The 27,618-nt window shown below is 38.7% G+C and overlaps 1 protein-coding gene across 1 annotated transcript; it reads right to left on the minus strand.

The window, feature by feature from the left end:
* On the minus strand, window positions 1-27,618 carry CDC5L (cell division cycle 5-like; the record flags this gene model as incomplete). The annotated part of the gene is made up of 12 exons (XM_010078262.1): window positions 1-472; window positions 2,255-2,467; window positions 14,403-14,600; window positions 17,202-17,447; window positions 17,804-17,884; window positions 19,496-19,660; window positions 21,046-21,208; window positions 23,855-24,003; window positions 25,384-25,572; window positions 25,698-25,842; window positions 27,001-27,219; window positions 27,482-27,618. Coding segments are annotated over 12 exons (2,010 nt in total), but the record flags the coding sequence as incomplete, so codon positions are not given.

The raw sequence follows: 27,618 nt of genomic DNA on the forward strand, positions 1-27,618 counted from the left end.
TTTTATTTCTTAATTTCCAGGTTTATTCAAAAGACATTATTCTGCAGGCATGTATCTTACAGGTCTTAAGACTGATAAAACACTAGGAATACTGTGATAACCCTAGCAAATGAAGACATAGCTAACATCATACCAGCATGATTTTTTTTTTCCTTTTAATAAAATTCTGGACATTTCAATCCAATTTTTAATAATGTCCAAAGCCATTCACACCTACAGCATTTTGAATAGTCCATTAAAGGAACAAAACTCGACAAGATGCAAAGAACAGGTTACATGTGATTTCTGTGACTGATGGCAAAAGCTGCTGGAGAAGTATCTGTACACTTTAAAAATGTTACATCAGCGACAAACAGAATTTCCTGCTTTAATACTTTGCTTGAAAAGTCTCTTTATCCAACATGAAGTCAGCAAATCTCTGCTGGAGCTCCTTTTCTCTCTCCTGCTGTCGCTGTACATCTTCCTTCAGACACTGTAAGGAAAACATAGCAACCAGTCAGTTTTTCCAAAATGACACCCATGAAGATCTTCACCAAAGGTTATATTTTAGTTCCTTCAGAGGAAGGGATCAGAACTGAGATAAGACATTGCTAAAATGACTTATTTTAAATATAAATGTAAACCACAGAGGTTGACGTAGAGTAGCAAGAATCACCGTTATCTTACTTCAAACATCAGGTACCTAGCCCTGGTTTTGACAGCAATTAATATCAAATGCTACAAAAGGAGATATTTCAAATTGGAAACCTGCCACAAGCAGTGCACTGCATTTATCAGTTATCCACGGATTCTTCTTTAATGAGTTTGTTCAAAACCTTCCTAATTAACCCTGCATCCTGCAACAGGGCCCTCCACAGGCTTTTATCCACTAACTACACAAGAAGTGCATGAAGGAGAACTACTGCTTGTTCTAAAACTGCCAGCTGCTAGTTCATTTGATCTCCCTTCACTCTTGTATCAGAAGAGACAGTAAATGTATTCTGAGAATCAGCTCTAAGTGCCATTTACTAAAAACAGGTGCTATTAGTAGCTTTCAAGCTCTTTAATGCATTTTTACTGTTAACTTTCACTAAATAATCAATCACTTCTGAGTTTGTGAAGACATCTATAAGCATTTCTAAACTGTCTTCATAAAATCAGTTTTAAGAACTGATACATTTAATCTTTAACCCTAACCATTCCATGATTTTTTTAATAGCAAGTGGTTGTGAAGATTTCAGACTCAATGGAACACTCTCTTCTGGAAGGAAAAAAAAAAAATTAAAAGAAAAATTGTGCTCAGACGAGTCCTTATTTCTTGGAAGCCAAGCCTGGCACCGGCTCAAGCCTAGGACTCAGTTCTTCATTGAAGGTTGCCTGGTTGGATCAATAAAGCAAAGAAGAATATCCTGGAGATCCTTAAACTACGAACAGAGGTTTTGAGGCACTGTTTTCAGGCATCTCAGTGTACTTGTTTCTGCTAGGTCTGCGCTGAACTTAAGGCTGCTTAAGAGAAAGAGGTATCTTCCTCCTCAAAGCCCTGCCAACCAGTCAGAGGCTGGTAAGGGAGGTGGTGTTATTGAGGAGCAACGGTCCACATGCAGACGTTGTTAGCCAGCAACAGGACTGAAGGCAAAGGGCCCGAACTCTGAGGATGGCTCGAAAATATAATTACAGAACAACTGCTCAGCTTCTGAAACTGAGAGCCATGTTTAAATCAGTACAGTAACCCCATTTCAGTACTGGCTTTCTACAAGTCCAGCCATCTGCAAGTCTGACAACAGAGTTAAGATTCAGGGAGTAATACAATCAACATGTGAAAAGAGAGAAGAATCTCCTGTAGTATATACTGGCATTTGGTCCACTGGCTTTTAAGGAAGTAGGCGGCTTTACATGAGTTTCAGATCTACCCTAAGTTCTAACAGTAATTAAAACCAAAACAAGCCAAATAAGACAGATATGGAACTTCTGCTGATACACATTGCAGAAGATTAATAAAATAAACCACACAAGAAAATAAAATAAAAACAAAATTCAAGAACACACTAGTAGATTAGTCCCAGCTTCTAATATATATATATATATATATCACAGAATCTTTGATATGGAAGTGAACAGCAGAGGAGTTTAGTAATAGCCAAAAGTATAATTTAAAAGGACCATTAAAAACTTGATACAAACTCAGGCTGTGAACCTCAGAGCCCATGCACCGCAAAAACACCTTTTCCATAAAGTGCCTGTACTTGACCTACGGTATTACATTCAGGAGTCTCACCTCCAGCCTCCGAGGGATTGCAGCATCTTCATGTTTCTTTAGTTCCTCAAAAGTACGTAGCTCCAGATGTGCCTGTTCGATTTGGTCCCACAAATCATTCAATTGTTTGATGAGGCCCATGGCTCGCGACTGATAACCACCAAGCAAGATCTTCAGCTTCTTCTCCATCTTGGCAGCCCTCTTTGCTTCAGTTGTCATATGACCTCTGTTTATCTGTCAGAAAGAACCCAAGAATTGTTTTATTTATCCAGAACTCAAAAGAGGAAAAAAAAACCCAAACCAACATATCTGTTGAACTGTTAGCGAGTTGACTGAGTTTTTTGATTTCTATTAATAAATCATACTGCACATTTTATAACCACCTAGATTTCTGGATTTAAACCTTTACAACATAAATACATTATTCCAGGGGTGAAGTCCACTAGCCAAAACAAGGATGATGACACACTATGTGAGTCACACTTTTATACACAGGAATTGTTTAGTTGTTGAGCTATGCCACATCCCACTTCCACAGGGATGCTCGTAAAGGAAAATGAAATACAGAGATTATGTTCTCCCTTTTCAAAATGATATTCCTAGTCTGCAAAACCTGCCACATCTTGCCACCCTTCTGCCTATCCCAGCAGGATTCATCTAAATCATATTCCATAAAGTCAAAATACAACTGGGAATGTTAAGGCAGCTCTGAATCTGTCTCTCTTTTGCAGAGAACCACAATGAAAACATTTAGACTGGTCTGTGTGGCAAATGAATGGCAACGCTGGGGCACGGAAGCACAGCAAGGAACAGCAGAAGGACTACTAGAAGGGTAACTAAATCCTACCACCCATCTGCATGCACTTTCTCAGGACAGCCACAGCAGGAGATAAAGGACCAAGACTAAATCCTGGTAACGCACAGAGCTGGGACAGGATGGAGACACCAACTACTGTCTGCTTCTAAAAGGTATGAAAGGCAAATAAAAAAAAAAAATACTGGGATAGCACAATGAACCAGCTGCCTAAGGTCAGTGGCAAACCCTCACAATTTACAATCCAAAAGCGTACACAAGAGATATGACAATGTGATGAGATTAAAATGTGGCATCAAAACCACAAAGCAATTGGCATGTTAGACATGAAGCTCTCCTTCCTGTGTCATGGCAGTAAGCGCTACCTGGTGTGCCCTGCATTTAGAAGTCTTAGTTTCCCCAAAGCTGTCCAGGTCAGCCCTCTAAAACCATAAATCAGACATAACCCATGAACACACAAGTGATACAGATTACAAAATTCTGCCAACTGGGACATAACACAACTAAACAAGCATAATCATGTTAACATGTTATATAAAACATTTATAAACAGCAAAGGTAACAGAAGCCTTTGTGTATTTTTATACATTTATTCAGTGGGGCAAAGTTAAATGAGCAGTAAAAGTATGAAATAGCCACCAGCATTTTTTGAGCTTGATAGAAAACATCACATAAATCTTTAACACTGAATCACAAACCAACAAAGAACACAGGACTATAGCACTGAGCAAAACTGTGCAGAGGTGTAGCATTTCACATCTCTAAATATGGACACAATGTTCCTGGTTGGTTTTCCTTTAATGCTATGTCCTCTAAAAAAGAAAAAAAAAAAACAAACAAAAAAAAAACAAAAAACAAAAAAACCCAAACATCTTTTTTTCAGAAAGCATTGTGTGAAAGATGCCAAACTCAACCAAAAAGGAACCAGGCTTCTCAGATTTTGATTTTTGCCACAGTTAAAAGATCTATTAGTGCAGGAGACGAAGAAAAGTATGTAAGCTTCTCGAGCATTAAAATATAAAAGCCTCACTCAGAACTACAGTGACCAAATCACCTACCTTGCCTTGTTTCTTTAAAAATCAAAGGTTTGCTGGTGAACGTTCTTACACACAAAGAAACTACCACTGATCAACCAAAAAGCAGAAGCTTTTCACTGCTCTGAACCCTGCAATTACCCAAGACACCATCTTTTACCAATGAAACTAAACTCCACTGGAAAGTAACTACTTTCTGATCTGTCCTGTATGGTGGTCAGTCAGCCAGATACTACTAGGACTGGTGCAGCTATCATGGTCTTACACACCAAGTATTCCGAAGTCGATTTCATCAACCTTTCAACTCTCCAACTTTATCAAAGTGCGCTCTGTTACACAGATGCACGTTTCTGTAAAATGCCCTACTCCTTAACAATTTATTCACTCATTTAGAACAGTTTCAGTAGGTGGTGCAAAGGTAAACAAAGTGAATGGTCAAGGGAGAAAACTCTTAATGGGGGAGCGAAAGAGAAATTTGACTTTCTGAGCTGTCTAGTTTGCTCCTGGGGAGAGAGATGTAGACTGCTATGCTTTTCAGATTCTGTTTGCAATGTAGACTTAAGCTATGCCCAAGGTGCTTTAAGCATACAGAAAGGCGCCTCTTTTTCAATATTTATATAAATCTAGAGAAAATTAAATAAATAGATTAGGGATTTGTGAGGATACTCTCTGATGGAAAAGTATGAAAGCTTTAAATGTCTTCACTGGTAAATAATATGCTATTACTGCAACAACAAATACAGCTGTGTGGTAAATGAACTATTTTCCAATTACTGTTTCTTGGATGAAAAACGTGTGTTGAGAGCCACTGACATTTAGAGATCATGGAATAGATGGATGTACAGGCAAACAGAATTTTGTCTGTAACAGAGGTCTACTGTAACAAAGATCAATTGTCCCGTGTTGTTTCACAGCATTACAGACTATGGAGAGCAAGCTTGGTGTGAAACATAACCTCGATCAGAATGCCACTTTTCTACAACAGGTTAAAAAAGACCATTTAGAAAAGTTCCACTATTCTGACCCTGATTATTTAAGCACTCTTGAAATTTTCAGACAACGAGAACTGGACTTAATATTTCCAAGCTGTTCTGGACATAGATTCTGATTTCTAACTAGCAGGGCTCCTTAGGTTGTATACTGCTATTTAGCCCTTGCTCTTTTACTCAGTTCCTTGTCTATCGTGGATTATCATACGCCTCACTGCCGTAAAAAGAAAAATAAGAGAAAAAAAAAGAAAAAAAAAGGAAAAAAGGAAAAAAAGGAAAAAAGAAAAAAAAAAGAAAAAAGCAAAAAAAGAAAAAGAAAAAAGCCTCCCCAATATCTAAACCCAGAAATAACAGCCCTTTCTTCCTTCTTTGCTTATAGACAGAAATGTGAACACTCAACACCTTTCTTCCTCCCTTACAATGATGAGATTTTAGGACCTACTACAAAAAGGTCAAAAGGAGGTCTCAGCTTTTGTAACAAATACTATTTATTAAAAATTGCTGACTGCTGCATTAATGCCAACAACTGCACATAATTTTAGTTCAAGCTTCATAAAATTTTAACGCTCAGATACCAAGCTAAAAATTCCAAGCAGTTATGAAGAGGTGTGTTTAAACACTAGTCTACATTATTTGCTTAAATTAAGAAATAGATTTCAGTAAAATCTGACAACCATTTCCACCATGAACCTATCAGAAAATGTAAAGACATTCGAAAGATTTCTCCACTCAGTTATTTATTTTGTACTGCTCCTTGGCCAGCTTTGGTTCCGCTGACTTTTGTACAAGCTAGAGCAAAACTAGAACAGCAAGTACAGACATGGGGTAAGATAATATATGATGTTAGGGCAAGTGTGAGAGCCTCATCCCATCCCAAATCTTTCATGTAAAAACCTTCCCTCATGCCTAGCAGAGCTGTGTTCAGTTTTCAATACTACACTACAGATCCAAAGAAGAGAAACCAAAACAGAGCAACAGATTTTATCAGAAGTTTATGATCAGAAAAGGGAAACTGACTGAAAATCTGGGAGGTTTTTTTGTTTTTTCTTCATCTAACAAAAATAGAGAAAATTAAGAAAGACACAACATGTTTTAAATATCCCAAAGATCATAATGAAAAATTAGTCTGTTCTTCTGTCAACTTAGAAAGGAAGAGGGATTTAAACTTGCCAAGGAACTTTTAGATAGGACATTGGCTGTAAGGTTTAACTAAGGACAACAAAGACCAGGGGAAGACTGCTTATGAAAGCAAACATCCACTGGGAAAGATTTAGGAAAAAACTGACCCTGAGGAGGAAGGACTCAAGCGCCTTTAAAACTGCATGTTCACAGTTCCTCATCTCCCTATGTCTACTGAGGACATATCTCCTCAGTTCAAAGAGCTGTTTTTCCCTGTATTGACTGTTTTGTTTTCTTTCCATTAACCGTGGAGCTTCTGGTAATCCCTAAGCAGCCGTAAGCACTCTTAGTCTTCTAATGGATCTTCTTAATCATGTCTGATGGATAAAAAACATGGGAAAAAAAAATTGCTGCATGTTCTTACCAGAGCCATAGTCAAAAGCAAACCAACTTGTTTTGTGACCTTGGATCTTGTTCAGGGAAATCCTCTGCCAGCTTCAGCTATGCTGGTTGAATAGGTTACTCCTGGAACGTATATAGGACCACTCTAAATGTTAATGTAACTTCCTTCCTCACCTCAGACCCACAAGTGGCTCTCCTATACTGAATTCTGCTGGCAGGAGCTGGATTAACTTAGTTTAAATTGCAGGGTTTGTGAACTTGCCTCATTTTGGCTCAGTCTGCCAGAGGAGTTGGAACGAGACAATGCAGACTAAGATGACAGCCTTCTGCTCAAGGCCAAGTTACACCAAATAGGTCTCACCAGCATTTCAAACCATCCCAGGGACAACAATGACTTTAACACTAGGGCATCCTGTGTGCATGTTTACGTGATCTGTCTTTATAAGCTCAATGGTGCACTCTACAATAGGACATTTTTAAACAAAAATTCATTAATTGTTCTACTTAAAAATATTTTTCCACTCCCATGCTCTTGGTCAGAATTATCCATTTTTTGGCTTGAAACCCTGTCTACAGTTTGACCAGGCAAAAATCTCTGTAGAGCCTGCCTCTTACCTGAGTTAGTAAAAGGTAACAGTCAACTCTGCTGGAAGCTGAGGCTTGGGGTTACCATCAACAAAAAATTGCAGTTCCAGTGGAGAACAATATGGGCTCAATCTATCAATCCATCAACACCAGTAGCTCCGCTACTCAACTGAAACCACTCCATGGCTTGAAACAATTTCAGCACTCTGCTCAGACACTGAAGATGACACTTACTTAATGCATGAGGGGGTAGGAGGATCATTAAGAAAAGGTGCTGATCAGTATCAGAGCAGTCAAAAAGGGATGGAGAGTGAAACTTTCCAGAGAAGACAAAGTAGGATTTAATTCTAATTGTCTGGGATCACACAACGGAGTGTGAAACTTTCCAGAGAAGACAAAGTAGTATTTAATTCTAATTGTCTGGGATCACACAAAGTTTTCCATGGAAAGATTCAGTCATAGGGGATCCTCAAATTAATGCACTGCTGGTATGAAACTGCAACTTCATAACTGAAACTAGACCAAATGTTCAACGCTGGCATGGGAATATAAAGCTCCCTTTCCCCAATTTAATAGGGAAGACTCACCACAAACTCCTATAGTGTACTTTGTTAAGTAAATCACATATAATTATGACCGACATATCTACAGTACTCACAGTCAAAATAATAACCCAAGAGTGCTCTCCATGTGAACAATGTTTCAGAAATTATGGCAACTTGCCTTCAAACATCATAACACAAGTTGGTAGGACTGTTAAGTAAAGACAGTACACGGTACATCAAGAGCAACTGTTCCCTCAGAAGTTCACAGCATCCAACTATCAAGATCTAGAATAATCCAGAGAGTTACTGGATAAATTAGCAGTCACTGCTGATCTACAATGATGACATTAAAGTCCACTTTGAATATTTTTATCTGGGAACTACTCCTAAGACTAGTGGTATTATCAGTGATATCCATATATCACAATCACAGTAGAAACACCTCTAGAAGAGTACAGCTTAAGAAGAAAAACAAATTATTTTTATTAAGCTTTTTTGAAAATGGTCTGCCTCTCCCCAGGGAAAAAAAAAAAAGATCACAGACAGCAACAACTACCTCAGGCTAACAGCTTTGATTAACATGTGAGCAAACACAGGTTTCTGCAGTGTCTGATGAGATAATACAGCAGCAAGTACAGTGTAATTACGTTCAAAAAACTTATCACTGCAAACCCAGAGTTCTCGGACTGGTCTCTTTCAGAGAGGAGGCTAACAAACTTGTGGAAGCTCACGCAATAAACAAGTTAGCAAACAGCCTGGTTCCCTCTCAATACAGAGCAGAAGCCCCACGATGAGCTTGCAGCAGTCACCAGTACTGCATTCCAGCAGCTACTACTACACAAGTACAAATGAAGCAAGTTACTCTGTGAGCAGCAATTCACACTGCTCCAACACACAAGTTCTGACACTGCTTCACGTTAGGACAGGTTTTGAACAGCAACAGGCCTGCAGATGAGGTGGCTTCTAGCGAAAGACTGTATCGATATCTACTCTTCTCTGTACAAACACAATTTTCCATAGCGATGGTGTGCAAAGGCCTTTTGCAATGAAAAGCTTCGTTAATGCTGAACTTTATTCTTAAGTACATTAATTCCCATTATGAACTACATTTCTAAATGTGAAATCTGATTTCACCAACCACCACATGTGTTTAGAAATGGAGGAAAAAACCTCCCACCATGATATAAGCAACTGGCCAAACAAAAAGTAACTGCTATGAAGTCTAAGCTTATTTTTAAAGAACTTTTTAATTGCTCATTTCCAATGTTTTGGCACATCCTGGGCTGAGGACATGCAGAAAAAGGCTTTTTTCTACACAAAAAGATTTATCTAGACCTCCCAAAATTATGACCTTAGAAGAAAGGTTTCCACAATTGTCCAATTTGAAGACGAATTTCAGACACAGAGTTAGGGTCACAGAAATAAGAATATGAAGAACCCTCTTGCTGGCATTCATCTGCTTCCTTCCAAAGGTCCCAAAGTAAGTCAATAGTAAGAGAACTGGTATAAAATAAATCATAGCATTTTCCTCTGAAAACAAATGTTCAACAGTAAAAGTAGAGTTCTGTTTCCTGAAGCTGTTCAACTGAAAGTCTGGGAAATGTCACTGCTTTAAGAGATGACTAGTTGCATTTGAGTAAAACTCTACCTGCTTTCCTCCTTCCTGCTCATGGTGTGGAAGGTTTCAGGGGGTAGATGGTAACTGCAAATGGGAAAGTAGGGAAAACCAATGATGTAATAAGCTAATTCACCTAAAGGACAGTGAACAATGAGGTTTTTTTTCCCCAAGACTTTTAACACTCGAAAATGTAAAGCTCCAGCTTGACTCAACAAGTAGTAAATGGAAAAGACAACTACTTTCCAGGTAGTACAACTACACTTAAAGATTTAGCAGTTTTAAGTAGTGATTTTCAGTCACAGGTCGACAAGTGCTTTGCAAACAGAACTACAGAGCCCTATAGGGTAGATGAGGAACCAAGAACAGAGGAACCAAGGGAGACATTAACACCTAGTTTTGCTCCACTGATCTGAGGTGCTCTGGGTGCCTCTATAATAAAAAGAGAAAAACAGGAAACTCAAGAGGGAAATTCAACTCTTAAACAGGCCACACTGCCCTCAGGAGGTGCCTCATCTCTCTACCGAAAACAAAGCGAGCCTAAGGCAATTGCAGCTTTGTTTTAGTTAGGAGGCTAAAATAAGGTGTATTGAGCCTGAACTCATGGGACTTGCTTAAAAACAGGCAAAGAATACTCACCTGTGCTAGAAAGAAAACACAAGATCTCTGGCTAAATTTGTTTATCTTCTCTGGCAGGGTATTTTTTCTTACTGTAGACATAAGCTATCCTTGGCAATATAAAAACTTTTATTTATTGCTTTCCTCATTAAAGCTTACTGGTCACCTTCATTGTGGATATCACAAATATTCCGAAATTCGGCAATAAAATATGTTAAGTGCTACAGCTAAGCTGATCTAACATCTAGCTACTGCTGCTTAATCTAAAAAAAAAAATTAATTTTCTGACAATTCAGTGAAGGGATGCAGGTTACAACAGATTTACAAGAGCACTGGTACAAGGTCAGAGGTAATGGCAGGGGCCAGCTGGACAGAAATAAGTAGCACTGTCCCTCTTGGGCATCAGCTAAAATGTTAAGAGCATCCTAGCTATATCATAAACCGCATGCTAAGCATTCTGGTAAACAGTAAAAGTATCTTCACACACAGGTAAAGACAGTTCCTAAGGGATGTGCCATACATCTGCGTTGCCCAGGAGAAGTATACCCTCCGAAACTGCCGCGCTAAATACACGTACTCTGACAAGCAACTGTACGTTAAACAGAAATTGGACACTGCAACAGTGGTCTTGCATACACAGTCAGCTCTATCAGATTCTGAACAACTTCACAGTGAAGACCACTGGTAACCCTCAGATGTGATCCTCCGGTGTCACCTACATGTCAAACAGACCTTATTAAAAAAAAACTTAAGACATATTTCACAAAGGTAACACAGTAGTACAAATGAATGTGTCCATAAAAACAGACTACTCAGGGATTCCAGAGTATTTTAGTTTTATGAGTAATTTCTCTATTCCTAGTCTTCTAAATTCTTATTTTCTTCAGGTGTTTTCTCAGTAACAGCACATCTGAAAACCCAAAAGAAACTGCAAGCTTCAGAAGCATGTAAACTAGAGAGAAATGAAAACACAATCTCCAGTAAACTAGTATGTGATGCACCTTGCAGCAGAGTGTAACATGCAACCCATAAAACTCCAGCTAAGCAACCGGTTTTCAATGTAAATTAATTCAGAGAAGTTGGGCTGCAACAAAAAGCAAAAATGGACACTGTGGTCTGGTATATTATCACCTTGGTGTATTCTGGATACTGCAAAGAATAGATAATTTACCATGCCTTGTGTACACAGTGTAACTAAAGCTTCCTCCCCTGGAGACTTTCAACAGTGTTCATAATTTAGCAATCAACTCAAATGATTACATTAACTACCACAGTTTTAGTAAAAATATTTGTATGCTGCAAGACAACATTATGAACAGTCTTCAAAGGAAAAGTAATGCTGGCAGGAAGTTTCTATGTTGTGAACTACAAAGCAAAGCAACTAGCTTGTTAAACAGATGCCTCTGCTGCCTCCTGCGATCTGATAAGGCTCCTAGTTTAACATACAGGTACATTAGGTAGGTGCTTTTCTTTATAAATATATGCTTTTCTTTGTAAATATATTGCTTGAAGAGAAGGGAGCGCAAGGTACTGCAGAGAACTGAAGGAGTTACTAAATGCAACTGTGAGCACCAGAAAACTCCCGTTTCTGATATGAGTAGCTCTGCAGTGTTTTAAACAGGTCAGGCAACAGAGCTGCACTAAACTGCATTTTGTATACACTTGGGAGAGATTTTCAGCTCAAATTTAACGTCACAAAGAGTTCACCTGCACTCAGCAAAGAGTGAGTTGTGAAAGGCAGCGCAGCACTTTCACTGCAGCTGCAGGGCACAGCAAGTTCTGCTGGCCCTGGTGCCTGGCTGAACTGGGGTGCGTGGTATTTTGAACACAGGCACAAGCTTGCTCTCTCACTTTACTGCAAGTGCACCAAGCCATGAGCCCTGTCTAGCAGCACTCCAAGCTCCCAGCTCATCTGAAGAGATGTAGCTACATTAGCAAGACATGGAGCCTCATGCTCAGAACAACTGATCATAGGCACCGTTTTCCATGGAGTCCCAGGCAGTCCTGGTACCGAATGAAACCCATTTTTTTTCTTGGCCAGACCTCCAATTTGCATTTTGCTTCCTGGGTGACTGTCTTGTGACTACAAAGCAATGAGCACTTAATGAACAAATGCAACAGGAGTTTGATGAATGGATGATTCAACCTTTCTTTGCTTCAATATCCGTAATAAGCATACCACCAACTACTCCTTCAAATACTGGGAGGAGATGAGCAGAAATCAACAGCACAAGAAAGCCCACACAGAAGTAACTGATTCAGACTTCGGAAACAGTGCACAGCATAAAGGCACAGGGCCACACACCGAACAATAAAGAGAAAACAAAATATTCAACAGCTACTCATTAAGCAAGTACCATCCACCCCGTGCAACAAATGAGTCTGTGGAAAAACTAGGCTGTAATTATGAAATTAAAGACTGTCTCATAATGCATATGCATCGGCAAATTCTGGCTGCTTGTGCATTCCCTAACTTCAACTGTTTGATTTTGCAACTTTAATAACGCGCTTCTAATGCAATTCTGGGCATAAGATATTTAGATTTCAAAAGCATTTGTACGCAAATTAGGTACAGCCTTCAGATTGCTGGCGTGATGCCAGCACAGCCCCTGCTGCCGTGCAAGCTGGCTGCTGCCGCCGAGCTCAGATGCTGTGTGTCAGCCCGCGGGCAGCGTTGGGCAGGGCAATGGTGCTCTCTGCTGGGTGAGCAGCAGCACGACAAGGGCTCTGCCATTAGTGTTAAAACTGCTCAGCTACCGGGCTACGTGCAGGTCAACTGCTCCTGGCCCGAGTGGCTGACTAACAACTGTGGAGTTTATACCTGGACCATGGTCTTGACTGACAGCCTTTACAAAACACACAGTCACGCTGTATTTCATGTGTATGAAGCAAGTGAAAATTCAGCCTTTCTGGCCTCTTTCTCTTGTTATTTCTGTGGTAGTAGCTGTTTGAGGAGGTTTACTTCCAGCAACGGTAGCTATGTTGATGTCAAATAGGAAAGAACTTTTTTTTAAAGTTTCCTTTTACCGTGGAAAAAAATAATCTCATGTCTGCATAATTTAGAGAGACTTTTAGGCTAAAATGGTATTTTGGAAAACAGTCAATGACTTACTGCAAGTCTGAACAAATCCACGTTCTCTGGGAAGAAACAATTTAAAACCAGCTTAACCTTTTATCATGACAGCTGTGTATTTTTGTGTTTTGTGTGGACTGTTTGGGTGACACTCTAGAGAGCAGATAGGGAAATCAGTGTCAAAAGGTTTGAATCTTCTACTTAGTGCACCATGCCTCAGATGATTTCCTCTCCATACACACCTTACCAAATCTTAATCATAGAATCATTAAGGTTGGAAAAGACCTCAAGGATCATCAAGTCCAACCGTCAACCCAACACCACCTAACCCACTAAACCATGTCCCTAAGCACCGCATCTACACATTTCTTGAACATCTCCAGGGATGGTGACTCCACCACTTCCCTGGGAAGCCTGTTCCTCGTTAAGGCCTGTTCCTGTTGCATTTTGAATAAACCAATGCAAGTATGTTGACACTGGAGAATGCTGTACTCTTACAACTCAGCAGAAAAAGATCTGGTTCATTTCTTAGTCCCTTAGTACCAGTGCCCCGCCATAGTACTCAAAGTGCATGCAGACACGTTGGTGAGATGTTGCTATTTGAACTCTGGCATTTCGTACTTGCAAAAGATACTAGTTAGGCAAATACACAACAACAAACTCAAAATTCGAGTTTAAAATGCACCTATAAGGAAACCTACAGTTTCCTGATAAAGTGGAATGGGATCACAAACATGCCTTGTTCTCTTTTTTTGGAGGGAATCACTGGAATTGGCAGAGAACACCAGTCTGGCAAGAATTCAGGACAATCTGGACCTTCACGTATATAGTAGTCAGTCAGAAAACAAATCTTAAGTTGGAAAGAGAACTTGCGAGGAGTTTTGGGACAGAGGCATTGTTTTTAAGCATCTTTCTCTGAAGTATCTCATGTTGGCCACTATCAGGGACAAAGTGAAAAACTAGAAAGATCAGGTATCTGATCTGCTAATAGCAGAGATTATGAAAATAGCTAAAAATCCACATGGAATTAAGAGAGAGCAGAACCTGACCTTCTCTCCAGTTGAGAATAAAAGTGGGTGAGGTGAGCAGTGTTACAGCTAACTGTGCAATGAGAAACTGTGTGTGTGAATACTCTAGGGATATTTTAAGAACAGGAGGAGGATGACAGAAGGCAATTTAAACACCTCAAGAACATCTCTGAACTCCCTAGGAGAATTCCTCAACAACCTTCTCAAAGGAATCCCACCAAAAGACCTGAATTATTTATAAAGTATCCTGTAACTCTTACACACAAAAAAGAAACAAAACACAAAGGGAGAAACTTTAGGAAAAAAAAAAAGTGGGTGCAAAAAGCAGAAAAAAAATCAACACTGACCTCAAGCCTCTTTTCAAGTGACTCTATCCTGTCTTTTTTGCTGGCTAAGTTAGCTCTTGTGTAGCGGCTCTGTCCAGGCAGGTATAACACTTGGCTGTAACATTCTTCCCACACCTGGTTGTAAGCTTCACTTGAGAGCTCTCCATGCCCCATTCCTTGCTTTACCACTTCCATCTCTTGTGCCAGTAGATCCTGTGCCTGTTGGAAATGATGAAAAATAAATTGTAGTTACAATACACAGAGATACAAGAAAATTCCTCGTTTTCAATCCTTCAGCACGCAATTCACAGGGGCAGTTTCTCTTTTCATACTAAAAGCTCACCATCAGGTTAAGCTAACTATGAAATCTAACACAGATGCTGTGGATTACAAATGAAACCCAGGCTAGAAGGCTACTCTCAGTGCAACTATCCCTCATTTTATATAATTTGGCCAAACCTGACATCACTCTGCTGGAGCTAATGAAAGCTGTGGCACAGCTAGATACCTCATCTTGCTGCAGAAGAAAAGAGATAAAAGGAAGGACCTTGAGAGGAGGGAGAACTGTACAGACAGAAGCAGCTGTTCTATGAAACAAAAAATCACTTTTCATTTCCTTTTGGTTGCCCTTCTCCATGCAACCTGGGAAGTCAACTCTGAACATTAAAGGGTGAGCTGTATAAGCTGCACTGCAGGAAACACTACTCTAACTAACACACATTCTGTTGCTAGAGAACTACTAGTGAGATCTGAGTATTCTGCCGTTTCCAGTTTAGTTTACAAAGTAACTTACAGTGAACTGTAAAAGATTCGTGTTGTTCTCACAACTTTTAATAATTCAGACAAAGAGCCTGGCCCACAAAATGACACAGGCACCCAGGGCCTTCCAATTTTATTTGTAACTAAAATGATAAAATATCTTTGCCAATCCGGACTTCATCGGCTATAAGTGCGCATCTTCTCTTTCAACAGGATTTATACATGCACCACAAATTTCCGTTATCAGCAGTAGCTATCTCACTGCAAGCAGACCTATATTTTATAACAGCAAATTGCCCAGGAAGTAATTCAGGTATCACCAGATTAAATGATTCCAGGGATACCATGGAAAGGAAAAATAATTACTTGTCCTCGATGGTCAAGAAAGATAAAATAGTACCCTAACCACACCTGACAAAAGCCAAATCTTATAAAGGTTCGCTTTCAGTTAGCCCATATTTGTACACTGCGAGGAACTACTTAAGGCTGTTTAATTGTGGCACCAAAACAGTTCCACAGATTTAAGAGCTTAGCACCAGGAAAAGAAAGGAGCATTTTATGAAGGGATTTTAGTAGGAAGATGTTCTAAAAATAAATGAAGAAATAAAGCAAAATAAACAAGATTCAGATGAGAGTGCAGAGATAGGAAAACTCCTGGTTTGAATTTGATTTGAGACAATAAGGGAATATTACCCTGAGTGTCAGAGAGCAAGCAGGAGCAAGGATGCAAAAAATGTCTGCCTATCAGTTAGAAGACAAAACTTCCAGGGATGCTGAAGAAAGTTTCCAGACAAAAACTACTGGACTGTCTAATAGCCTCTAAGGGAAGTGACAGAAAACCCAATTCTTGTTGGACTTCAAAACAAACAGAGAAATTAATGATCTAACTGTATTTTCCATCTTTAACTTCTCCTGCTCAGAAATCTTCAAGTATAATATTTCATTGAACAGCAAACTGGAAGTACATACTGTTCGGTGTTTCTCATTTTAGGCTCTTGATTCATGGGTCATATATAGTCAAGGAGACTGATTTAAAATCTGCTTGTATATCTTTACAGTCACTTTAAAGTATACGGGATTTAGGTGTAGAGATACCACGGCTATTGTCAGAACACAAGTCTCGGATACCAGGAGTCTGCGTAAAACAGATGACTTGGTGGCACATGATTTTGTCCTTTTCACTCATTTTTATTCCTGTAAGCATTTGGTCAAAGGTTACTGGCACAACTTCACAGGTGAAACTCGTTGAAAGAGCTAACCACAGCATTGTGTGTCTCAACCGTCTATCTGACACTTGGCAGGAAAATGCAACATCTGTAGCTGCTTAAATAAATGAACGACCCGAACCGGAACCCTTGGTACAGGACTGCTATTTAACTTGGGATTACAATGCAAAACAGGACAGAGTGCCCAGACAGCCTACTCATTTCATCCAGCAACAACCTTTCTGCCTATTCAGCGCTTTTTAACTTGGTATGCTTTAAGATCAGTTGCCACAGCCCAGCAGGCTCTGCACTAGCACAGCTCTGTTGGATCAAGCTCGACAAGCATAATTAAACAACTTGATTTGCTGCTGCAAGCTATAAACTGGCTACCACTGGGATATTTAGTCTGCACTGCTATGAAAAAGAACACTTAGTAATTCTGGATTAACAAACTACACAGGCAGCAGAAGGTGGATATCACACCTAAATTCAAGTCTCAATGATTTAACATCAGTTTCCAGGAACAGCAAAGTAGAATTTGGTAACTTTTCAGGTATTACAGCTCCTACCCTTACTTAAAATGACAGGCAATCACAACACATTCAAAATTGTACCTAAAAGACAATGTCTCTGGACAAATACAGCATCCTCATCATTCTGCTGAGTGCCGAGATTAACACTAGTTCACAGAAAAGAGAATGTGCACTTAAATTATCCTTATAGCTCTTTGTACAACCCTCTGGAGATCTCCCAACTAAATTCTGTGCAGGCCTGAATCCACCTTTTTTTGCAAGATTACAGGACCATGGCATAAGGAGACATTAGGTCACTGGTAATCAGGCCACACAATTCTCACCTTCTTGAGCTCCTCTTTGGAGAACTTCTCATAAGGATTTTGTTCCAAGTAAGCCATATGTTCTGCATTGTTGCTTCCAAATCCTGGGCCTTTCCCCTTCTTACCACTAGGCTGTTCTCCAAATGGGTGGTGTAAAAGATCAAAATGAAGCATAGTAATCATCTCTTTCTTTATTAGCTCTTCACTTTTCTGCAAGTCTGTCAGAGGTGGTTCCACATTTAAAGGTCTCAGTATTGTTTCATTAACCTGCCCAGGAATAAAAAAAAAAAGTTAATAAACATCATATACACCAAAGCTCACATTAAATTCATATACCTCCACCTGTGTATGAGTTCTATGTATCAGCTAAACCATGGAGAACAGGTGCCAAGATCCCTTGTGGTGTGACACACATACAGGAACCTGAACACTCAATTGTGTTTTCATTTGGGCATATGAAATACTTCATGACAATTTCGCTGTGAAAGTTTCTTGTAACACTGAAATTAGCATACTCAAAGATTTAATTCTCTCATGATCTACTTAGACTGTATTTCATCCTATAATGGTTAAAACCTTTATTTCTATTTTTTTCCTTAAGAGTGAATTTTGTTTCCACTTACTTCTGAGGGCCGTGGCAGGTTCTTCTGGACAGCTTTGTGCATTCTCTTCAGTTCCTTTGCACGCTCTGCCTCTCGGAGTGCCTAGAAAAACAAGTTAAGTGTTACTCCAGCTATTACAGATGCTTCCTAGAAACGTGCGTGATATAAAAACTAACTGATTATTGCAGCAAAGATTCCTTAAAGTATAAAGACGTAATGTTATGAAGCCAGAGCCAAATTATACGACGACATAATTTACTGCCTTGACAGTAAATGGGAAGAGCACAGCAAACTAACTCTAAAAAGAGAGATAATCTAAAAAGTAATTTCCAGCCATCAAATCCTCCTTCAGTCTCAACCCCAGCGGACTTTGTTGTTTACAGATTTTTCCACATCAAGTTTGACAACTGCCCTAACTCTCCAGACACAAAATCCACTAGGAAAAGAAAAACTCTTACATTTGCAGCCAGGACTCTATTTGTCCTCTTCAATGACATGAAATAATTACTTCACTAAAACAATACTTGTGAAAGTGTAAAATCATGCAATTTCTCCTTACATTCCACTTTCAGGCAATAAATAACATGAAAAGGCAGTGTTGTCTAAAATTCAGGAACAATGACCAAGATCTTGCGTGTTCTAATCTCAGCCATGTCATGCCTTCATTTGAAAAGCAGGATGCTATTCTCTTGTATAATATTACAACTAAAATTATTTTCTCTATTCTACATACATAATTCTCTCTTTTTATTCAGACTTTTTATTAGTGTGTGTGCATGTGTATGCATGAGACATGCATATATATGTATATAATGTGTTTCTCCCCAAATGGGACACACTAGAAATCAAATTCTGGGAAATGTTTATCATATTAGAAGATATCAGAGCATAGGATTTTTAAATATATTTTGTTCACTTGTCAAAGCACAGTTATTGGCAAAAACCCTCTGAACTCAAAAAAAACCATTTATTTGAAGTTATATAACAAAAACAGATTTGCATCACAAAAATTAGGGTAAGCAATAAATGGAAAAGAAACTGTTCTTATAAACAGAAAAATGTAAACTGTCTCTAATTACTGGCTAGTACAGCTGTTTAACCAGCAGAATTTAAACTAGCACTATACCCAGCCTTCCCTGATTCTGAAACAAAACAAAACAAAAAAACAGGGACCCATTCATCACTTGGCCATCTGGGAAATCCTGTGGTACAAGTAATGCAAAAGGAACCAATTTAGTGCATGGCAGATTGCTATCGGTGTGCTACCAGCCTGGATGAATTTGTATACACCTGTCTTAAATTTCACAAACCTTGAGAGAATAACCTGAAACTGAAAAAAAAAAACCAACAAAAAAACAAACCCCCCCACAGTTCTCATGTGCTTAAAATCAAGCACGTGCCTCTAGAAAAATGCTTTTAATTATATTTTCACCTTTTGGGGGACAAGCACAGGAAGTAGGACATAAACACCCTTAGAGTCCTCAAAGCAGAAAATGATGTTCGATACATACCATTAACAAATTAAGAAAAGGATTCAGAGACACAATTTATTTAGCCTGTGTGTATACTCTGATGGCAGCACACAAAACACGTACATTTTACTTTTTCTGTAAAAGCTGTACCACTTCCATTAAACATATATGAAACTATAGGAACCATACAATAAACATTTTATTTTAAACAAAAGGCACTATCTGCATCACACACACCTACCTGCTTGCGGGCATCTATATCAGCAGTATCTTCTACAAAGGCTTCATCTACTTCATGCTCCTCAAGTTCTTTTTCTGCATTTTCAGGTAAAACAATCTCAAAGTCATTCTTTGGAGCTGGAAGGGCCATGAGTCCAAGGCGCAGGTGTTCACGAGACTCCCTTTCCTGTTGACATAACAGTAAGATATAATGCTTCTGAATTCATGCTCTAAAATGCAATATGACCAAATCCCCTTAACAGACATGAAGAATACGCAACTACTATAATTTGGTAATCTTAGTCTGCTACAAAGCCAACAGAAACAAACTCTTTGAAGTCTGACAAAAAAGGTACATTACTAATCCAGTCTGGTACAGAAACTCTCTGATACTGAAAAACAAACAGCTTTCTTAAAGATGGCTAATGAAATCTTCAAACAGGCTGAAATACACTCAGGTAAAACAGCACGGCACCTTCGCTTCCCAGTAGTTTCAGTACAACAGTGGAGACTCACATTAATACTTTTCAAGAAATTGAAATGTGAAAATGTGAACACAGTGGTGATAGACACAGGGGTCCATCAAGCCTAACTGGAACTCTTTTCCTTCCTGTTGCTCACAAATCTGGAGATTGTGACACAGTATGAAAATGAGACAAACAGCCCCTGATCTGGAAAGCACTGGAGTCCACCAGGAAATTGGAAGCCATAATTTTCCTTTTAGCAGCAAAAAGCCTTTTTACTATGAAAAGGCTAAAACGGAAACAAACTAAATATAAGGACACTGAATAAACCTCATCCTTCCAGCTAAGAGAAAATATAAAATTCTGAACTTGAAGAGTTATTTTTGCGAGAACACGCCAAAAACTTGAAGTAGGTACCCTTAGCTAGCCCAAAAAGAAAAATGTCAATAGCTCTGGTGGGAGATATCCAAAGTCACAGCTGAGGCCATGGAATCAGCCACATAAAAGGAGTTCCCAAGGTGCTACCTATTAGGTCTATGCCCTTTTATGCCATGTCTAATTGGCAGCGTACATCTGGCTGAAACTCCAAGAATGGAAACATCTGTTGCCAAAGGTGATGAAAGAATCTGGATGGGACTCAGATTACTGGACATCTCAAAACCAAGTGCTCCTAATGGCAAAAATTAAACTCCTTTAACTCAATGTTGTCAACAGGAGGACTGATGAAAAGGTCCTGTAGGTAGACTGGAGAATCAAGATGATGAGGGATTTGAGGGCTTTGGGGCTGTGTAGGATTGCAAGAAAAATGAATCTTTCCTTGGGATATATTTCTTGACCAGCTTCAAAGATATAAGCAGGACTGAAACTTAACTATGTCTTCTTTGACAAATAGCTTTAGAGTGCTTTTACTGTGCACACCAAAAGCTGTTCTAAGTGGCAAGATTTCTGTTCTTTCAAATAGATCTGATTTTACCAGATGAGTACACACCTGTAGGCAAGTAGTAGAAATAACACTTGCTACAAAATAAAATTCTGTTCAGGAGATGAGAATTAAAAATCCTTGAAATTAATAGAGCATTGACTTTCCCACTTCTTACGTTTTTCTTACCATTTGTTTTGCATAAGATGGGTCACTGTAATCTGCCATTCCCTCTTCTGGGTTGATGTTTAATTTATCACGCAGTGGAGTTCTACCAGGAGTTGTACCAACCACAGGTTTAGGAGTTAGTCCTCCACGAGGAGTTAAGCCTTCTGATCCATGAGAAGGTGTTCTAGAGGAAGTGGGGACACAGTAATTTATTTTTTTTTCTGAAAGAGCTCTACTTACAAAGGTCTGAATGCGTCAAAATGTTACATAAATACCATTAATAAATTCAATCTGGATTTTTTTTTTCTTGGGATGCAGTGAAAACATAATATGCAATTAGAAGAATTAAAAAAAAAAAAAAGTTTAAATCTGCCAAGGTGTACCCAAGCAACTGTCAAGCTGAAATCCAAGCACATCATTATGTTAAGAGAAGTTTCAGGAGCTACATCAACACAAACTCCCACTGCTACTTTTGAGAGAAGAAATTATCCAGTCACCAGGCACTATTCTGGGATATAGTAATCAGGATTTAATTGCAAGCTCTGATTTCCCTACCACCTGTGGCAAATAATTCACTCTGAATTCATCTGCCTTAACAGCTGTCCCATCTTACCACTGAATTAATCACTCTGAAGATGCCTCTTTGCTTTCACTGATTATTGAATGAGTAATTACATTACAATAATTACTTTTAAGCACCAAAGGTTAGACAAGATGGATTAAGTCTTAGATTTCATGGGCTTCAGCTGCTTCTCCTCTAGACTAGGAAGAAAGATTGTTCTCTTTCCCAATAACCTACTACATGAAAGGGGTGCAGACATTGCCTTGTATATAGTCATGAGCTTTCTATTGCCAGGTTATAATGAGGTTTCACATAGTAATGATAATAATGATAATAAACTGGTAAGACAATGTTAAACATCTCAAAGAAAACTTCAGGAAGGGCAAAAATTTAGAAAAAAGTCTACATTATGGTACTCATCCATACCTACATAAATATTTTCCAACAGCAACAAGCATGTGTGCTCCAGAGAATAACCCTGGCAGAGACAGCCTGGACAAGACGATTTAATACATCATTTCCACTACTAGTTACTGTAATTCTGTAGTGCCAGTAAGATGTCACAATGGTGCACAAACACAACTGTACATGCGGCCTGACACACACTACAGGTCCTCTTTTAAGGGATACAACAGTGCCTTATTTACTGGGTATGTCTGTGAGAGGTAAGTGATACTTTCCTCTTACTTGAGGATGTTCACAGATTTTTTTAATGAACTCTAATTTAGGATAAAAAATACAAGCAATAACATTTGCAGGATGACACCCATAAAAAACAGTAAAATTAATTTTTATGTTTTCAAATGAAAGTTTCACAGAATGTATTTACTTTGGTGATTGTACTAGTAGAATAAGTTTTATGCTGACTTCCCAGAAGAAACAATTTCCAAGTACGTGGGTTGGTTTTTTTTCGAGTTGTTGCAGTTCCATATAGCATTTAAAATCCTACTACAATTTTCAACTTAATACCTTCTAAGAAATTTCTTATAACTAGGACATGAAGAAAAAAAAAACAAAACAAAAAACCTAATGCAAGGCAACAACTTCCATAGAATCTTCGCATCAAAATATTACAAGTTTTATAATAGCAAAGGAAAAAAAGCCGTAATTAAATAGTTGCTCTTTTGGCCTAAATAATAAGATGGTGGCTCTGCTTCACTACTCTGCCTCCTTAAAAAGTTATGGCTTCCCTTTGTTTGTTTGTTTTTAACCACTTAATGGAGGTTTTTTTTTCTTCTCTCTTGTCCAGGTCTTGGATTTTCACACTGATAAAGCATTACTTCAAGCAAGCCAAGTTGATACACAGGTACCATATTTACATGTTCAAATATGAACTTCAGAAGCTAAAAAACCAGCAACACCAAAAAAAAACCAAACAAGCAAACAACAAAATTAGAATGTCTTTACATTTTTTAACATAAAATAACCCAAATCAACAGCCACATCACTCCAGATCAAACTCTGCATTCACTCTCCACCACACTGACGCCAATAGATCTCCAGAAAAGGATTCGTTTATGTAAATCCAATTAAAAGAGCAGAGCTTTTACACACAGCTTTTAAACAACGAAATAAAGCTGCTTTAGAAAAGCTGCCATAAAGGTCCTTTTTATTTCATTCTCCACTTTTCCTACTAGCATGATACAAGTAAAATTAGAACATAAGTTGAAAAAATTGACAGACAAAATGTACCAAGTGTAATATTTTTTAGCTGAATGGTATTTAGCATTTGTGGGTGGGATATGTATTTATTCAGGACCCACTGTAAGAGTTAAACCAGCAATTCCATACTATTTAGATTGGCAATATAAGAAATATTTCATTTTGGATATATATGGCTTATAAAATATTTACTCCAGCTTTTCAAAAATTCAGTGTGGGTTTGGCTTAAGGGACCTCCCACACCTTTGACTCAAGAGGTAATACTCGGGAAAGGCTAAGATCCACATACAGAATGACACTCCACCTTACTATTTATACTCCTGTATTACTCCAGTGTAATTTATATTGCTCCAGACCACAGAAGACCTCATTTTGGACCAAAATTCCAGTGAGCTACACACTGTACAAATATACATGAAGATGACGTGGCTGAGCTTGCAAAAGACAGAGGAGGAGAAAGTCGTACAAGGAGGCCTTGACGCAAAAGCGGGTTAAAATTTGTTTTGAAGCACTGATCATGACCTACTATTTCACACATCAAAATCCACTCCCTCCACCACTAGATACATGCCCAGCCAAGCACCCGTTAGAAAAAGTCTGCTTTACCTGAAGGGTGTGGAAAGCACAGTATTTGGAGTCTGAACAACCTGTTTCTGTGGTGTTACACCTGAAAAGTCACTTTCGTGCAAGGGAGTGTTAAGACCTCCTTTCAGGGGGGTATCCACATTTGTGAGAGCCATCAAATTCTGTGCTTCCTGTGTAAGAGACAACACAAGCAGTGCATCACTGAGACCTTCACAGTCACACTCTACTACACTTGTTTAACAGATTCAGTAGCAGTAAGAACAGCTGAAGATTTATTTGCATATCAATCAGTTTATGGAAAATGTTTTAACATTTTTAACACCCATACACTGGTATTTACAAACCTTACTATTCCACTGAAAGTGATTTTAACTTCAATTTCTAGTAATATGTGTTATAAATTGGAGATGCAAAATGAGTGGGCTGCTTAATGTTTCACTGCCTTCAGTTTGCTAGACTCCATAAATCTGCAAGATTTACTAGTGATTGAACACTCAAGCCGTCTCAAGGATCCCGATTTTCAGAGGGAACAGTATACCTGCACTCTGAAATCCGACATCAATGAAGTTTATCCAAACTGCACTTCAAAGAGAATGTTCCAAAAGAGATGGTCACTATTCAGATTTTCGGTCTATGACTCCATTGGGTACTTTTATGAATACCTGCCTATTTTTTATTTTATTTTCCCTTTTTATAATGAAGAATTAAGGCACTCTGAAAATGAGCTGAGATAATGAAACTACTATTACTATACTACATGCTATACTACATATAGCAATTATCTTCACAAACAACTACTAATCCACCTACAGAACAGTGCATATGCATTACACTGCAACATATGTGATGTCAGTACTCCGTCTGAAGGCGAACGTGACGATTCCTCCAAACACTGCACAGAGACTCAGGTCATGATCTGTAGAGTCACGAACCTTCTCTTTTCTCCTATCATGAAACTGCTGAAATACAACTCATCATCAAAATATGTGGGTTTTTTTTTTTTTTAATTTTGGGGTGGGGTTTTTGGGGTGGAGTTTTGGTTTGGTTTTTTTTTTTTTTGGGGGGGGGGGGAGGACAGGGTTGGTAGGTGTTTTTTGGTTTTGTTTGTCTTGTTTTTAACACACTGATTTCATTTAGCCATTTCTCCACACTCAACATTACCCAACACTACCAGTTTTTGGAAGAACTCAGACACTCACACAATCACTGTAATACAAATATAATTCAGAGGTTGCAAAGTTAGGTTTCTGGAAAATCTTTGTCTTAAGTGGTTTTAAGCCAATAAAGTACTAGGAAAATATTCTTGCACTGTTGTAGTTCATTACTTCTTGTTAATGAAAATAAAAGCTAAACAGCAAAACTAAGTAGGAAACAACATGAAAGACATTGTTTTAAGGACATGAACACCATACATATCTTTGGTGCTGAGAGGTACCCAAGAGAAGAGGAACCATGCATAATCTAAGGAATCTTTCTCTGGTATTTACACCTTTTATTCAGTTGACCACCGGACTAAAACTAAAAGCCCGTTCTGTATATTTATACTTTACCTGCAGAATCCTGTCTTGTGCTGCCGGAGTTTTGGGAGTCCTTAGTGCTATGCTGTTGTTGGTCACGTTATATTCAGACAGAAGAGTGCTGGAAGCTGAGTTTGTAATTCCAGATTCCTCAGCAGTCTGGCGAGCAATCTCACTTGCCTGGCCTACTTTTACAACTTCTTCAAGTTCTGCATCAGATATCTTTAGAAGAAAAAAATTCCAAGGCATAGTGATATAAAATACAACCACGAGATCTACGTGACAAAACAGGAATCACTGATTAGCATTGGCCTTAGAAGTCATTTATTGATCAATGAACAGCTTACCTGAGGAGCTGGAAGCACTAGTTTACTTCTTTTTTTGGTAAATTCTGACACTCCACTGGTCTGTAGAATAGCTGAGGGTAAGTCTGACTCTTTTTTCCGTTTCATATGTTGTTTGTCTTTTTTGCGCTCTCTTCCCTCCCTTTCACTGTTATTATGGATGAGAGAATCATTTTAGAACACACACAACACTCACAAAATAAAACAAACAACAAAAAGCAAAAAGCCTGTACCCTAATCAAAAATTGTATGTGCTGAAATAAAGCACATTGCAGGCAGAGTGAACCACCTTGTGGTGCAGAAGTTAAGCGATTAGGTACAGTCTGCAGATTTTGCAGCAGAACCTACAACAAGGCAGTGTAATGTTTCCAAATTCTGGAATTAGGCAACAGGTGGTTGCTCCAGCTACAACCAACAGGGTCACTCCAGCAAGAAAAAATGTCAGTCCAAGAATTCAGATAGCAAGAATCAGAGGATGTGAACACTCCCTTTTCCTCTAGCAGCTGCTAAGGGAAAAAGAACATTTTCTGTGGGATATGGCAACCAATTCTCTTCAGTATTTAATAAAAATGGTATCTTCTTCAAACAGCAAATGAAATCAGAATTTAGTAATCCATGGCAGTTGGAAGCTCCTGCCAGACACTCTGAACTAAGAGCCACACAGAAAGAATCAATTGGATCGTAAGCTAATAAACTAAATAGTATGTAGCACTGCACCTACTCTGTCAGTAAAAATGAGTTGGCAGAAGTAGTGGGAAATGCAATTGTACAATTAAATATGTGCCATACTGATGATGATGACAATGCACATTTAATTTCTCAACTGCATGTTTTGGGATTTTTTTGGGGGAAAGGGAGAAATTAAGCATTTAAGGACATTCTACTTGAAAAGTAATACTACAACAAGTAAAAGCTACTCGCGTTAGCAATCTTAATAATGTTATGACTTGGATAAAGGACTACAAATATTACAAGCAAATCTACTGCTGAAAGAAAATGAACCTCAAAAACTTAATTTCCATTTAAAGATCAAGGATGTGCATGAGGAACTTCATTCTCATGGGAAAAAGGTCAACTAGATCTTTTAGAAAGATAAAAAATCAAGACTGAAGAGGCAGAAGCAACCTGTACTACTACCTGTCCCACAGAAAATACAACTCCTGCTTGCATTGTATTTCAGACAACTCCTGCTTGCATTGTATTTCAGACATTTCCAAGACTTAACACTATGCTTTTTTTGAGTGGGTTTTTTTGGGGGTTTTTTTCTGAAATATACTGTTCCCTCTTTAGTATAACACACACTTACGATCTTAATTCTCCATCTAGGTCTTGCTGACGCAGCTTCCTGAAATCTGCATCCAGGGACTGGTAGTTTTCTTCTGATGTATCGTAAAAACCGGGGGCAGGCTTCTTTTCAAATGGAATTTCTGCATTATAATCCACACCTCTCTTCTTTTTTCTTTTCTTCTGGATCTCAATTCCAGCAGCCCGAAGTTCTCGTCTTTTCTGAAGAGCAGCAAGCCGTCTGAAGAAATAGTAACACTAGGTGATTTAAAGCGCACACCTGTAGGTGGCTCCTCCATCCTAAGATCCGGTAACGCTTATAATCAGTTGCTGCTGTGATAGGGCTGCACGGATTTATACAGCAAGAATGAAGCTCTTGTCACAAATTACTACCAAAAAGTCTAATTCTGCAAAGACTTAAGGCTGTGCATGACTTTATGCATTGGAAATGTTCCAGAGTCAGCAAAAGCAGTCCCAATATATAAAACTACACATCAGTTTACCTAGCTTCTTCCAGCTGCTTCTCTCTTGCTTTTCTTTTGGCCTTCTTTCCCTGTGTATTAGCCAGACGAGCTCTAGCTTCAGACAGCATTTCAAGTTCATCTACAATAGTACAGATAAATACAGCTGTGAATTTCCA

This window comes from Pterocles gutturalis, unplaced genomic scaffold (assembly GCF_000699245.1).
Source record: "Pterocles gutturalis isolate BGI_N339 unplaced genomic scaffold, ASM69924v1 scaffold38943, whole genome shotgun sequence".
Classification (NCBI taxonomy): domain Eukaryota; kingdom Metazoa; phylum Chordata; class Aves; order Pterocliformes; family Pteroclidae; genus Pterocles; species Pterocles gutturalis.